Genomic DNA, 16,386 nt, shown 5'->3' with positions numbered 1-16,386 from the left:
GGAAACTGGGAATGGAGAAATTTACATGTAAATAAAGAAAATATCTAAAATAAAAATAAAAAAAAAAGTTAGGTAATGTTCATAAATCCTGATATAGTTGTGCTTGCAGTGTGTGTGCATGTGTGTATGCACATGTACGTATATGTGAATATTATATATAGTGTGTATATGTATGTTTGAATATTAGCTATAGAATTATTTCTTCCTTTGTATACAAGCTTGCTTTGTACACAAGTCTGGCCTCAAACTTGTGACCCTATTGCCCTCGCCTTCCCAAGCGTGCACCCCTGGACACAGCTACAGTACTCGCTTTCCCAAGCGTGCACCCCTGGACACAGCTACAGTACTCGCTTTCCCAAGCGTGCACCCCTGGACACAGCTACAGTGCTTTTGTTGCTGGGGTTGATTTTTGTCTCTTAATGATTCCTCTAGGTATTAGCTTAATACTGGCTTCATGGGACAGTACATTAAAACAACAGTGAGATTCCTCCATACATCTAGCAGAATGATGAAAACACAAAATGCAGACAACTCCAGATACTGGAGAAAATGCAGTAAAACCTGAACTACTCATATATTGTGGATGTGAGGGCATATAAAACTATATAGCCACTCAGAAAAGGTTAAAACTGCCATATAGCCCAGGAAACGAGCCTTGAGTGTTTATCACAGATAATAAGGGCTTATATTCACACAAAAACCTGTACATGAAGGTTTCTAGGAAGTTTGTTTGTAATAATTCTAATTAAAACCAGCTTACATCCCCTTCAATAGATAAATGGTTTAAATAGACTCTGGCACAACCATATCACGGCACTACTGTCCCATAAAACAAACAAATCCCAACTGAATAGATTGCCGATACATTCAAAATAATCAGGACAACTCTCCAGAGAATTATACTGAATAAAAATGGCAACAGACTTAATATCAAATTTATATAAGACACTTTTTTCCCCAAGACAGGGTCTTACTATATATTTCTGACTAACCCAAAACTCACTATGTAGACCAGGCTAGCCTCAAACTCACAGAGATGTGCCTGCCTCTGCTTCCCCAGCACTGGGATTAAAGGCCTGCACCACTATATCTAGCTATTTTTTTAAATGCTATGTTGCTAGGTTAGTCTGGAATTCTTAGGCTCAGACAGCCCTCCTACCTCAGCCTCTGAGTGCCTAGATCACAGGCAAGAATCGCTTGTTCCTGGCTGTCTTGTAAAACATTTTAGAAATGACAGTAATACAGAAACAGAGGGTAAATTGGAGGTAGGTGGGGGCTGAGGAGGGAGAAAGTGGATTTGTTCATAAAAAGGCAACAGACATTTCACTATGGAAATGAAAATGTCCTCTTTGACCATATTCATGTCTCCTTCCTGAAAGTGACTCTGTATTACAGTATTGCAAGATTCCATGGGAAAAACTAGATACTAAGTTGCTGGATCTCTGTATTATTTCTAGAAACTGCTTATGAATTTATTAATTTGTCAAAAGAAAGGTTGAAAAATATTATTTTGAAATCAATGGCCAACCCAGACTAGCACTTAACACATTAAGAAGTGGAATACTAGTCTCAAACCTAAAGCTCCTTTAACTTGTGGTCATTAAGAAGAGAAAACTCAACGCTTTTCCTTAAAAAAGGAAACCTAATCATTTTCACATGACATATTTCCCTGTGATTCAGCACTGAAGGGAGGATTGGGGTCTAGGATACCTTGGTAAATGATCCTGTTCACAGCTAAGATGGTGAGCCTCCGCAGCCTCTGAGCAAGCTCTGCCTCCGAGGCCTGGCTAGGGTGCTCTTGGCTCATCTTCCTCTGCATCATAGAATGTAGCTCATCACTGGCCACCGAGCGCATCTTCATCAAGAGTGACTCTGTCTGAGCCAGAGGGAATTTGCGAAGACCTTCAAGTACATAAATTACCCAATGCCATCGTTATAATGAGCAATGAACTTATTTTCACTATAATTTTTTGCTTATTGGTCATAAAAAGAAAAACTTTTTATTACAAAATTAATTCATATTAAGGAAAAGAATATGAGAAATTAGTATTTTTTCTTTCTCCAAAGAAGTGGAACAGTGATGGATTCAAAGTCTAAAGTAACAGCAAAAAGCTAGTAACAAGAGGATGTATATCATTTATCCAAGTCTTAGTGTTCTGAAAAACCCAAAATATCAGATGGGTACTAGTGGCTTTGATATCTGATAGACTATTTTCACTGTTTCACTTCCTTGTTTTCCAAGATCATCAACAGTTTTAAAGAACAAAGATATTTTAGTAAAAGATGATAAGAAATAATGGTACTATGTCTGCATAATTACGATGGAATCTTATAGTTTGGAAAATTATACATAATGACAAATAAGAATCAGTCAGTGAGAATGAAGAGATCACACAGTAGATACAAGTCCAGCGATTTGTCAGCACAGTGATTAGGTGTGGACACATCATTTGGAAAGCATTTCCTGAGAAACAGCTCCCCAGACTGAAGGAGGAGGCAGAGTGCTTTTCCTGCACTTACTGCACCTGCTCTGGGGGGTACCGCACATGTGGTGTGTCCAGGAGAGAGCTGGGGGGAGTCTTGATCTAATGGACTGAAGAAGGGCATCGGAAGTTGACCATAGGAACCAAAGTGACGTCTTGGTGGATGAGGAGCAACAGAACCCTTCACTGGAATTGAACCTTTGTTTTGAATTATGAAAACAAACATCAATTTCCATAAATGACATTTTTATAAATTACTTGCATCTGACTAAATTATAGCAGGCTTTAATAGCTTTCTTTGGATTGTCCACTACTATGTATTTTTAATCAGTTAATAATTTTGGTGGCTAGAGTCATCTTTGAGGTAAAAAAAAACAAAAAATAATTCTTGGAGATATTAAAAATAATATTGTCAGACAATATCCCTAGCAATGAGATAGGTTCATCCTCATATGATCCACAGATTTCTTGTGCATAATCCAATTTTAACCCAGGGGTGGCAAGGTAGTAGACACTGAGTTAGGCTCATTCTATATTTGTGAATGTGGATGTGTGCTTCAGTGCTCATGCTTTCAAGCCACATGGATCAGTTACAGTCTTGCGTGCTTCTTAGTCTAAGCCCCTGTTTCCTTGTTTATAAGATATATACTAGAAAACAAAGCAGCGCTTATCTCACAGGAAGATAGTTATCATTATCTGATACTATAGTAACACATTTGTTTATATGCTTTTATGACTTCCTCCTGTTCTATGGAGATAGGTAAAACAGGAATTTATACCTGGATGGTACTCAGTAATTATTTAATGGCTGAATAAATGAATCAAGAACACTTTTATAAATTAAGGAAAATAATGAATACAAAATACAATGCCTATCTCACTCTTCAAAAGAATAAAGCATCATTCTTGTTGCTATTGTTTTATTGGTTAAATACAAATTTCATTCATGTGCTAATTATACCAATCCATCATCTACCTGTATGACACTTTACATGAATATATGTCACTTCAAATAATACCCTACTACTTCCTCTATCTTCATGCATTAAAATAACTATAGAGATTTTTTACGTGAAAAACTGCACAATAATGGCAAAAGTTAGTAAAGCAAAGCAAAAAAGCTAGGGGAAGAAGATCATAACACACAATACAGGAACTACCAACACTCTGTAAAAAGATGTCTATATGAATTTAAAAATAAAAGTCCCTTTATAAACAGTTGGTAGAGTATGATAGCATTTAGGAAAAAACATCTCTCCATCACTCTCCCCTGCTCCATGCCTCTCCCCCTCCCCCTCTTTCCTTCTCTCTCCCTCCCTCCCTCCCTTCCTCTGTCTCTCCCTCTCTGTAAGTGTATGTGTCTCAAAGTATTGAATCTGGCCCTATTCACTAGGTTGACAGGCACTGGGGACTGCCAAACAGAACGACACACATGTGAAGCTGAAGGAAGATTGATCTGGAACATAGCAGTGTCTATGTCTTCTGAGAACTTAGGAATGTAAACCTAGAAGTGATACTGCTAGAAGAAACAAGATTCCTTGTCATGGCATATAGGAAGCTACGTACCACAATTAGATCTGAAAAGGGCACATTTTACCTGGGATAGATGACAGGTACAATGGGAGAATGGTACAAGAAGAAAGACTCTGTCTAGATATTAAACAAGGAAGAATACATAGGGGTAGTAAGTTTAGTCACGTGGATGTTTTATAAGTCGCTTTAGCATAACTTAAACATATTATTACATATTTAGAAGTATTTTCCATGGATGGCTTTTTATCATATGGTTTTAAAATTTTGCATTGCTTTGAACATGCAAAAAGAAAAAAAGAAAATTAGTACAAAGAGAGAAAGGTTTGGAATTAAAAGCCTTTACAACTATGAGAATAAATATAGGAAATATACTAAGTACTCTTTTTATATATATCCAAGTGTGTGCACAACAGTTGCTACAGATAATGAGCAGTAGCTGGACTAGCATTACATTTTTACACATACATATGTATATCTACTGTATATAGACAAGAGACATATGTGAACATATTTATGTGAAAATGAACATACATCCTAGGTTTGTGGTGTTTTTATTATCTTTCTAGTTTATGTTTCTATAAAAGTATCAGCATGTTTTGTGAAAAATGTATCAGCGCTTATTATTTGATAATACATACAAATTCACAGTAAGCTCCAATACCGTATGCATTTTGTCTGTCTACAAGCTACCACAGTATACCTTGACTGTTGCCACAGCCCCCGCCCGGGTTCTGCACTTTGCTTTCTTCGAGTCCATATTCCCCACAGAAGTCAGAGTCCTCTCTGTATAATGACATCTATCTGACCCTATCATGCGTCTCCTGGAAACTTGATGGCATCCATTAGGATAAAACATGGACATGGTCTATGGCCTCTGCTGGTACAATGGTTTCTGCTGAGACAAAGACTTCCTCAGATTTTAGAATTTCATTTTTTTTAAAAAAAAAAACAAGAAATATGTTTTAATTCCTTGGTTTCTGGAGACAGGAAACTTGGTATGTTACACTTGGCTGGCCTCAAACTCCAGAAACATACTTGCCTTTGTTTCCCCAGTGCAGAGATTAAAGGCACATGCCTCCATGCTCAGCAAGAAGAAGAATATTTTCAATGGAAATGGCATCAGAATACAGGAAAGTATAGTTATCTTCAATGTATAATTATTAAAGTGCCACTTTGGTACTCACCAGCAATGCTTCTCCGCTTCGGAGGCACTGAGTGGTGGTGGGCAGAAGGTGACTGCACTGGACTTTCAGACTCATGATTGGCTGAGCTCCTTATAAATTCCAAAGCAGCCTGGAGAACTCTAAGCTGCAGGGCCAAAGCCATATCTAAAACCAAAAGAGACTAGAATGTTTTCAAGCTATCATGACTATTTAACTCTTTTAACTAAATTTATTTAATATATTATCTAACATCTAAGATATGTTATCTAATAATATCCAAATGATAATATTCAGTATCTAAACAAAAAGTCCTTAGACATAAATTAAAATTGTTTCATCAACATGGGCATTTGATGTTAGTATTTCTAACCTATGTTTAAAAATGATGTTAAAATAAATTCCCATATAATCACTACTAATTTTTTTGATATTTTTTGAGACATGTTTCCTGTAGCTCAGGCTAGCCTTTAGCCTATGTAGCTGAAGATGACCTTGAAATTCTGGTCATCCTGCCTCCACCTCTTGAATATATATCACCATATCTAGCTTCTACTATAAAAATTTGAATAGAAAAAAATGATAAATCATAAATTTATTTCATTTTAAATAATTGTTTCAAAACCAATAATTTTGTATAAAGCAAAAGCTTCAATAATCTACATGCTTTCAGGTTTCATAGTCACTTTAGTATTTTCCATTAAAGAAAATTAAAGATCATTACTCTTCAACATAAGCCTTTGCATTCTACTTGGTAAAAAAAAAAAATTACTAGTTTCTGCCGGTAATATATTGCCAGCTACTAATTACATCCAGTCATCAATCACTCTATTTTCAACAATTTAAAGGTTGCATTAAATACCAATTAATACCAACACATAATTAAGTTTAAACCTTCAGTAAAAGAGTTAAGAAAAAATTCCATAAAGATCCATTCTTACTTTGTGTCCTCTTGTTTTTGCTATTATGAAGATATCCAAGAAGTACAATAAGGTCTTCAATCACTCTAAAATACTGTGAGCCTGAGGAACTACAAGCGTGAATTGTAACTGCTATGAAAAGTTGCTGTATATCACATGCGAGCAATTTGTATTCGTTCAGAGGAATGCTAAAGTGAGTCCAAAACAAAACAGAAGATATTATAAGCAAAACAGCCATAAAATTAAGAAAAAGAACTGGTTAAATTCTATGCTACCAGCATGTATTGATTTAATAGTTGTTCATGTTTACTCTATATAACAAGGAATATACCCTGCCCACTAGCAATGTAAATAAGACACATTGACTTTTGTTGAAAATACAGTCTTGTAGAGAAAAAGGCAGGTTAAGAGAGCAACATAAACAACAGATGGAGATTAACACAAGATACTAAGAGAACACTCACACAGGTTCCTAGTCTACATGAAGGGTGAAAGATAGGGTGTAGCAACAATACTAAAGGATAGTGAATTTGAAAGAATCTACTAACCTCTCTGCAGCTCAGCTATATATATGAATGTTATTTTAGGGATTATAAGCTTGCACTTATATTGAAGTTAAATTAAGGATTAACAAATACATATTAATAACTTATAAACACACAATGAATATGAATCAGTTACTCTGACCACAAGTTTAACCTTGATGTACTCAGGTGTATGAAACCAGGTCCAAACATTTTTCTACATTTAGTTTTTTCAGATAAGTAAGGGTTAGAAATATAACTTTCATAGGGTCAATTAATACAGTACCACACAGGGTCAATCAGTATAACTTATTTTTAGGAAAAACTTCTTTCAGAATAAACCTATAGGTACCTTCCCAGTTTTACCAATTTTATGCACTGCACTGCAATCAAGTCTAAGTGTCCTGAGGAAACATAATACCTTATGTTTCTAGTTTTCGTAAGCATGAGCACATGAACCCTACAAACAATAAGTGCCCAATTAAAGCTGAACTTAGTGAGTATAAGGAGTCTATCTTTGCACTAGACAATCACTGGGTACAGATATGCTCTTGTACTCTACAAAAATATAGACAACATTTAGTGCTTTGGCATACAACAAGATGGTGCATCTTAAGATGTGAAGACACCAAAAATACAAAATCTAATAACTTTTCAAAGCTCTTAACTCACGTGGCAGGTACCCCTTTGCCAGTATACTTTTGACTATTAGAGATTAGTTTGTATTAGCAGTGCTACTATATTATCTATTGCTATAAACTGATCAAGGAGGCAGTGTTACACCAGCAAGTGTGTCCACTGAGAGGCTAGAGTCCTTTGCTGTTTCTGAGCTCCTTATACATAAGTGAGTAGCCCTATCTAATCTCTTCCTGGTGAGGATTTAACTGTAGAGACAGCTGTGGAAGCTTGAGAAATATATCAGAGAGTAGCCTCATTGTTTTCAATTCTAAGTACCCCAAAACGGGTCATATGAGCACCCTATTCCTTTTTTTTTTTTTTAAGATTTATTTTATTTATGTATATGAGTACACTGCAGCTGCACAGACGGCCGCAAGCCACCACGTGTGTGGCTGATGGGAACTGAATTCAGGACCTCTGCTGACTCTGCTCACTCTGGCGTAATTCACTGTAGCTGTTTTCAGATGCACCAGAAGAGGGCGTCAGATCTTATTACGGGTGGTTGTAAGCCACCATGTGGTTGCTGGGATCCAAACTCAGGACCTTTGGAAGAGCAGTCAGTGCTCTTATCCGCTGAGCCATCTCACCAGCCCCAAGCATCCTATTCTTAACAAAACATTATTCAAAGTGATAAAAACATGCCATCTCCAAGTTAATTTAATTTTGTGGGAAAGAAATTCTTTGAAAGCATTACAAAAAAACCCAGCTCTTTAAGGTAACCCATTAAGTATTTCCCCTTCTAATAATCTTATCAGGTGTAATTTTAATTAACAGTTTAAAACTTACTTCTTTTCTAATCCATTCAGGGCTGCTACTGTATTACATAACACATAGAGTAGACCATTGTCTAATAGCATGTCTGCTACCTTGGAGCAAGAGTTTAAAACTTGCAGAAGAAGTAAAAGAGCATTGTGCAAGAGTATATTGTCATAGAGAGAGGTCTCTATTAGTCCCAGAATTGGAATGACAGACCACTTCTGGAACAGTTCCATGTGTTTCACTTCCTCCAGATCAAATCTATAATAAGTAAGACACAGTGAAAAGTGTGTTAGGAGTAGTCAATCACAAACTGGGAATAAATGCTTAACACCACAAGCTGTTTTTAAAATCTGATATTGAAATTATCAAAAAAAGTGTTGAGAAAAATAATTCTTAATTAAAAAAAAAGATTACAGTTTACAATAAGACAAAATCTAAGATAAATGCATAAACACTCAGGTGAAATACATATACAATTTCATAACATCAGTGGACTCATTTGAATTCATCCATTGGCAATCTTGTGTCCAAAAAAAACGCCTGCTACAAGGGACTATAACAAGTATAAAGGGAAATTATTAGTTTACAAACTATCTTAGTGACAATTGAGCTGGTAAAAATAGCTATCAAAAATGAACAAACCTCTCACTCCTGACCTAAAACTACTTGCCTCTGTGGTGCAGCAGTTTAAGTGTTTTCTGGATAAATGCACACATAAGGTCCTGGATTTGATCGCCAGCAATGCACACACATTCATAAAATGACCACAGTAAATAATTTAAGCCCACCAAGGCAAGGTCTGAATTGGTCTACCACACCAAAGATGTATATATTTTTCTCTATCAAACAGAAAAAAATACTGTGCCAAATGCTTAGTTTCAGTGAACTTTTTCTTTTATCTTAGCATATATCGCTAACCCTTAAGTATTATTACAAAGTCAAATCTAAGCAACCAGCAGCACATTCAGGAAATCCAAGGGAAGGCTCTGAGGGACTGAGGAAGTCTTGTATGGGTCACAAACACCATGTCACTGAGATTACAGGGGTCACCTTTCTTCCAGGTAGCTTTCTCATGTTAGTACTACATGTCAAATCTTCTCTATCACTTTCATTTTCTACTGCAGTTATTATTTTCCAGTTTTTCATTAGTGAATAAAATATAACGGAAGAAGTAATAAGAGAAAGAAAATCATATGTAAAATAACAAATCAATTCTCCTGGGAAATAATTTATAGCAGACCTTTTCTGAGACCCAAAATAATCACTAAATTTTATACTTAAGACACAGGATCTGAATTATGGTGTAGAGAACTCACTCTTCATCCAGGCCAATTGGTCGACCAAAGAACATTTCAACAAAGCACTCCAACAACTCCTGAGTTGCCCTATGAAGATACAACTGGTTGGCTAATAAGGAGAAGCCACGGTTCTTCAGAAACTTGTCCTTTTGTTCTTTCGATGCTCTACTAAAGTATGCATGTAACAGCTAAAGGAAAAAATGAGACATTGAGAGGTTAACATTTAATAGATACAATTCAGACTGCATAGAAGTCTAATATTTGTAAACTAAGACCTATTATTCACACACACAGACACATACAGAGAAAGCTAAAAAGCATGTCACCCACAGAGAGAATTAACAGTGGTGCTAGTGGTGATTCTTTTCATTTTTTGAGGGTGTACTGAAGCTGAGCAAAGGACTTTGTAAACTGGCAGCCATGACTGAGTATAAGTAAAACGTTATGTCTAACTCAAAGGGAAAGAAACCAGTGCACTGTTTTTTTTTCCCTTTAGATCTGTGCACATGCGAGCTTGCACAGACACACAGACAGACAGACAGACAGACAGATAGACACACACACACACACACACACACAAGACCTCTTGATAGACCTTCCTGAGAGATCCTGAGCACAAGCCAAATTTCCACCATTTTTAAACTTCTTTCATTTTCCCCCTTTTCTCCTTCCTTCCTCCTTTTAAAAAACAGAAATCCCAGAAACTATTTATCTATCTATCTATCTATCTATCTATCTATCTATCTATCTATCTCTATATATGTAGTTTTTTACATTTTTTACATTTATCTATTTTGTGGTGGGGGGAAGGGAGCTGTCACAGTACACATGTGGAAGTCAGAGGACAACATGCATGAATTGGTTCACTCCTACTGTGCAGGTCCTAGGGATCAAACTCATGTTGGGCTTGACAGTAAATGTCTTTTACCTACTAAGCTACCTTGCTAACCCTCATTTCCTAACTTATTAATTAAATGCAACACATGTTAAACTAAACTAATTGCTTTTTTTCTAAACCTACTTTTCCCAAATTTTTAAAATTTAGATTAACTATAGAACTGTCCCTCTAGATTTCAAGACAAAACGCCCTCTTGTTTTTTTCTATTATTGATCCCCATACATAAATATGAAGGTATGTCTTCTTCAAAAGCCTCAAACCTGTGTCCTCTGGTTTGCATAAGTCCAGGTCATGAGCCTCCTGAGTTTGCGGCTGTACTGAAAGGTTAGCAATTCACTGTCACAGCTGTTTCTTTTCTGAAGGACTGTGCTGTGTGCAGTAAACCTTGCTCTTCTCCCTCCTTTTCAGTCAGTCCTCATAGTGGAGACAGAGGAGTCTCCCTACACATACATCTATTTACTGCCTTCCTTAAAGACAACTAAGTTTACAACAAACCATTACATGGTTCCTTCTTCCCTTTCTCCTAAGAAGGACTCACGTCCCTGTGCTCCCCTTCTTCATCAGCACTGCCACTACACACGGTACACTTCATCCCAGGACTCCTGACGTCATACTTAGCAGGGTCAATGACTTTCTTCTAGTACAAGTAAGTGCACTAAACGTAGGGTCTTATATTATTCTCCCTTTATATTCTCCATAGCAATTTTATAATGGAACTACAAGAAACTAAACAACACCCACTTCCAGACAAACTAAAGAAAGTAAGAAACTTTAAAAGAGCATTTCAATATTTGTTTGTTTTCTAAAGGAAGCTATTCATATTGAACATTCATTTATTTGTCAGTATACTTAGTATGTATAACATATGAACAAATATAAATAGTTATAGTTCATAATCACAGTATGATTAAGCACAAGTGTACAAATAAATTAAAAAGATAAAAAGGATGACAACATATAAATATATACATATATGGATAAATAAAGAGTATGGCTAGAGGGAAGTAATCTGACATGGTAGTCAGGGAAGGCCTCTTTAAAAAGGAGATAACTGAGCTGAGACTTAAATGTTCAAAAATTGATACTACACTGCAGGAAAGAATTCCAATAAATTACATGATTCTTATAATTTCTGTAAAATAGACTTTACTGGTAAATTGATTGATATAAATCAATATATAAGAAAGACAAGATTATATTGAATACTATACACAAAATGCCAGTATGAAATAGCAAAACTATAGAGTGTTATTTTAACTTTTATTTTATATATATGGGTGTCTTATCTGCATGTTTGTCTATAAACCATGTTCCTGGTGCCTGTAGAGGCCAGGAAAGGGTAGCAGATGCCCTAGAACTGAAATTTCAGATGATTGTGAGAAACTATATAGGTGCCAATTGAACCTGGGTCCCCAATAAGAGCAGTCTAATGCTCTTAACCACTAAGTCATCTCTCTAAGCCCAATAGTTCACTATTATTAAATATGAAATAAGCTTTAAGTCTTAATATATACTAAAGAATTTAAATTACAAACATACTCATATATTCCTGATGAAAACATCACTTATGTACTCTTTGTCCTTACTTTAATTACTCCTTGCTGGATAGCAGATGATGGGTGGTTAACAAGGACTAGAAGGATATCTGCTTGAATAATCCTGTCCATCACATCTTCAAGCATAGCATCAGGCAGGACAAGAAGAACCCCGCTTAAGAGTTCATATAATCCACAGCAGATAGGTATCAAACAGTCTTCAATGACACTGCAACAGAAACCAGAACAGTCTTATTAACACAGCATCAGAAAGAAAGCCAAATGAACAATACCCTTGGAGCCGCAATGAGTAGCAACTTTGACATGGCAAGACAGATGCTCAGAATGTTTAAAAATGTTTCCTAGTTTAAACATGATTAACAAACTTGTTTATCTTAAGATAGAGTTTTTTCCAGCAGACAGTATACTAAAATGCAGTACTCACTACCATATATGCTAATGAAACTATTTGAAGTTAACTTTCCAGGTGCTACACAACTCCAGGGTAGGTCAACAGCCCAGCATGGAGGGGGAAGAGCTTATGATTCTTCACCCCTAACTGAGCATCTATGGACAACCAATGGCTTGTGAGGGAAGGTCAGTTTTTTTAAAAGGTGTGGCCCATAGTAGGCTGACCACTTTCCAGTGGATGTCAACATACTCATGAGTATATATGAGATTGGACGTGGTGGATTATTAAAAAACAACAGAAACAGGACATGAAGTGGGGAGTAAATAAAGATGGAGAGTCCAAGTTTATCTATCTTGGAGGTATTTGCAGATGTATAAAATTCTAAAGAATTAACAAATAAAATATATTTAAAAAAAAAAAACCTGAGGCTCTCAGTTGCCCATGCTGCATTTCAAATGTCCCACAGTGAACAGTTCATTACCACAGAAAGGTTCATCACTCAGGATCCCAGACACTATCTAAAAACATCAATCTGATGACTTCTTTGAACTTAGGATTTTTCTGTCTAATAAACCACAAGAAACATTTTTCTTACAGACTTATCTGGCTTTTGGGTGAGAATAGAATTCAGTGTTATCTAACATGAAATGAACGAGAAGGAATCTTTCTGCTTGGTATTCATATAATATGATTAGAAGTGGCATAATGAAGACATTTCTGGTGCAGGGATTCTGAGGCAAGAGAACATGCATACCTGTGGGTGCTTGTGGCTTGGTTGTAGTTTGCCTCAAAAGCAGGAGAAAAGGTAAAGTTTTCCCAATCATCAGCATTCTTATCAACAAGACTTGGCCATCTGCTAGCAACTGCAGATCCATTCTGAGAGGGAAATGCAAGCCCAAGGCTTGCGATGGTGCTGTGGCTTCGCTGGAATGAGGCCAGGCCCTTGAGGTTATCAGGTCGACGAGGGTAAGACTCATCCCCAGGACTGTCATCATCTGATCTGGGCTCTGTTCCCACATCTTTGTGATCTACTCTGGCCATGGGCAACCTCAGCGATCCTCTGGAAACCCCGCTGGCAGAGGCCTGGGCTGCAAGCAGTGCCTCCATTTCACAAACAGTTTTTGCAGACTCACAGCTACTGATGAATGCTTCCTCTTTGCTTGTTTTCAGTGTGTAGGGACTCCCTAAAGGATTCTGTTTCTCTGGGTTGGCATCTGCAATATTTTGTAACTTGTCAATATGAAAGCCCAAACTTCTAGACAGTTTTTGTGTTTGTATTAGTGGTGAATAAGTAGGAAATGCTGGTAGACTTCTAGATCGAACCATCTGAGCAGCCATCCGCTGAGGAACAATATTGGAAGAACTGGTTCCTAGTAAATGTAGTCAAAAAAATAATACTTAAAAATCTACTAAAAAAAATCAACAAGATAGATAAACCCTTAACCAGATTATAACCAGACCAAACAGAGGGCACAGAGACAGTATCCAAATTAATAAAATCAGAAATGAAAAGGGAGTCATAACAATAAAGCATACCTTAAAATAACTATTCTATTTGTTGAATATCAACAGTTGAAAAATATTAAAATCATGTTCTACAAATATCATGGAAATATTATTGATAATTTTTCTCACTGTGCTTGAAATTAGCATTTTCTTAATGTTTAACTTCAAAGTTTTTGCTATTTTGAAATTTTTAAAATATACTTACTAATAAAGTAATTTCTCTCCTAGAAACATTGATAATATTTTTTAAGAAAACTGATTGTTAGACAATGTACACAGATATATAATTCATTTTAAATACTCTCTCACTATGTCAGATGGTATCATATAAGGGCTTTTGAACATATTTCTTAATGATTCATTTTAATAGTTTATGCTCTTTTACTATGCTTAACTCCCAAAGAATATTTTGTATGTTTTGAAGCAATTTAGTTTTCAACACTAGATATAGGATCCTCAGTTATGGATAGTATTAAATATTCATTAATGATATTTTTAGGGTATGAAAGGATATGAGTATAAAAGTTGAACAAATTTCTTACATATTATTCTCAAAATACTAAATATTATTAATATGTCTGATGTATAAAATGCATTTAAATAATAAAAAAATTAAGAAAAAAAATCTACTAAACAGCACCACTTCTCTTCTATAAGTCATAACCATACTCACCTTGCCTTGTACTACTTGAGAATTATAAATGATAATTTTCCTAGCCAAAAAATGCTTAAATTCATATGTGCCAAAACTATTTTTTTAACTACATTTTACTAAGCTTTCAAAGACACATCTTTTCCTGTTTCATTAACAGAATAAAGTATTGATGGCACAGCTTGAAGTCATTAGGATTAATGGTTCAGAAATTAAGTAAATTAGAGTGCAATTTAATTTCGTTAGGCCAGCAACAGGGTACAAACAAGACAAAGTGGAAATAGCTCAGGCTTTGCAAGAAGACATGACTAATTCAAATAAAAGTTCTGTTAGTTCGGAGGTCACAGGTAAACCACTGAATTATTATATAAGTGGTAGTTTCTGAAAAAGTACAATGAGAGTTCAAATATACCAACTCTGCAGGAAGTTTTTAAAGATGAAGAGAGCTCATGTGTGTGATACACCTGATATAGTGCCTGGACTATAACAGGTGCTTAATAAAAGGTGGTATTTGTCATTATTAGACAATCGGCCCTCAGACTATTTCTGCTCTTTCTCCTCTATTTCTACAGTTACTTACTAGTGAGAAATAACCATCCATCTTCTTCATAGCTCTCCAATGTAATGATGATAACACTATGCTAAGGAGACTAGAAAAATCCCTCATGAGCACAGATTGCCCAAAATTTGGCTGTGAACGAGCAACGATGGAGCATCAGCATCAGCCAATAGCTAAGAATTTACATTCTCAGGCTCTGGCCTTCACCTGCCCTTCAAGAATACAAGAAAGAGGTACTCAGGAACCTGTGTCTGTGTGAGATTATCAGGTGCTTGCATGCATGTTCAAGTTTTATAACTATGGTAAAGTAAATAGCTTCTGGAAGAACTATTTTAGAGGCAAAGCTTTGTGCTGATAAAACAGATACACAGATTAGAACTCTTTTCTAGTAATTTCTTAGTTTGGCTGGCAGGCTAAAGTTGCTAAAAGATTGTTTAAATAATCCAGAAAAAAATGGGACATGACTATATTTAAAAATATTTCAGAATGATACAATTTTTAAAAAGACATTTCCTATAAAATACTAGATGAAACTAATTAAAACATAGCCTTAAAATATTATAATAAACAACTATAAAACAAACTACACTGGATGTAGGGTTGGTAAAGTTCTTTCCCCAGTCTGTAGGCTGCCATTTTGTCCTCTTGACATTGTCTTTTGCCTTACAGAAGCTTTGTAATTTTATGAGGTCCCATTTGTCAATTGTTATCTTAGAGCCTAAGCCACTGGTGTTCTGTTCAGGAAATTTTCCCCTGTGCCAATGTGTTCAAGGCTCTTTCCCACTTTTTCTTCTATAAGATTCAGACAGAATAACTGAAATGCTTTGGAAAATGAAAACACAGTTGGAGATTAACTCCCACACATCTTGTCCTGCTTTCCTGTAGTTCTTTGCTACTTTGCCTCCAAGACTTAATAGCTGTTTACAGTAGAGTAGAAGATAAGGCTCTCCTGACAATAAAGAGGGCAGCTGCTGGGAATGAGAAACAAGTAGGGCCAGGTCATGTCCAGGAAACCCACACAGACTGTGTACTCTATTAAGAATAATTAGGAAGATAGGAAATTACAATGAGCTTAAAGACTTAAATACTCATTCTATGGAGAAAGAAAAGAGAATTAGCTCTGTGCATACAAGCAATGATGGGGCAAACATTTAAAGCAGTGAAGCTGGTTGGCTGGGAACCACTGTTAGGTTTTTCAAGTCAATAGCCACAGGCTAAGATGCTGAAGATATCATCAAGGAAACTGCTGCATTTCTGGCTAATATTGTAGTAGCACAGGGAACTGGGGCAGTGTCAGAGAAGCCACAGACAGCCGGTTAGAGTGGGTCAAAGGGATGACTGCCTCCTCTTCTAGCTACCAGAACTTCCAAGAGGATCTTCTTTCTAGAGGCAGGCTAAAATCCCTTCTCCTACATTCCCCCCTCACTCTCACTCTCATGTCCTGTATGTGTGTGTGTACACAAATTAGT

General features: G+C 36.1%; 1 protein-coding gene across 3 annotated transcripts in view; it reads right to left on the bottom strand.

Moving 5' to 3' along the window:
- The window catches only part of Lyst (lysosomal trafficking regulator), a 181,335-nt gene that overhangs the window by 78,382 nt on the left and 86,567 nt on the right, over positions 1–16,386 (bottom strand). For 2 of the 3 annotated variants that reach the window (XM_031359427.1, XM_031359428.1), the window contains exons 23-30: positions 12,955–13,570; positions 11,840–12,017; positions 9,374–9,543; positions 8,085–8,315; positions 6,118–6,284; positions 5,201–5,344; positions 2,526–2,681; positions 1,711–1,902 (exon numbers count right to left, since the gene is read on the bottom strand). In XM_031359427.1, coding sequence (XP_031215287.1) covers positions 1,711–1,902; positions 2,526–2,681; positions 5,201–5,344; positions 6,118–6,284; positions 8,085–8,315; positions 9,374–9,543; positions 11,840–12,017; positions 12,955–13,570 — 1,854 coding nt within the window. The remainder of the gene's footprint in view (positions 1–1,710; positions 1,903–2,525; positions 2,682–5,200; positions 5,345–6,117; positions 6,285–8,084; positions 8,316–9,373; positions 9,544–11,839; positions 12,018–12,954; positions 13,571–16,386) is intronic. The other variant, XM_031359429.1, reaches the window with a different exon arrangement.

This window comes from Mastomys coucha, unplaced genomic scaffold, assembly GCF_008632895.1.
Source record: "Mastomys coucha isolate ucsf_1 unplaced genomic scaffold, UCSF_Mcou_1 pScaffold7, whole genome shotgun sequence".
NCBI lineage: Eukaryota > Metazoa > Chordata > Mammalia > Rodentia > Muridae > Mastomys > Mastomys coucha.
This window is presented reverse-complemented; position numbering and strand designations above follow the sequence as displayed.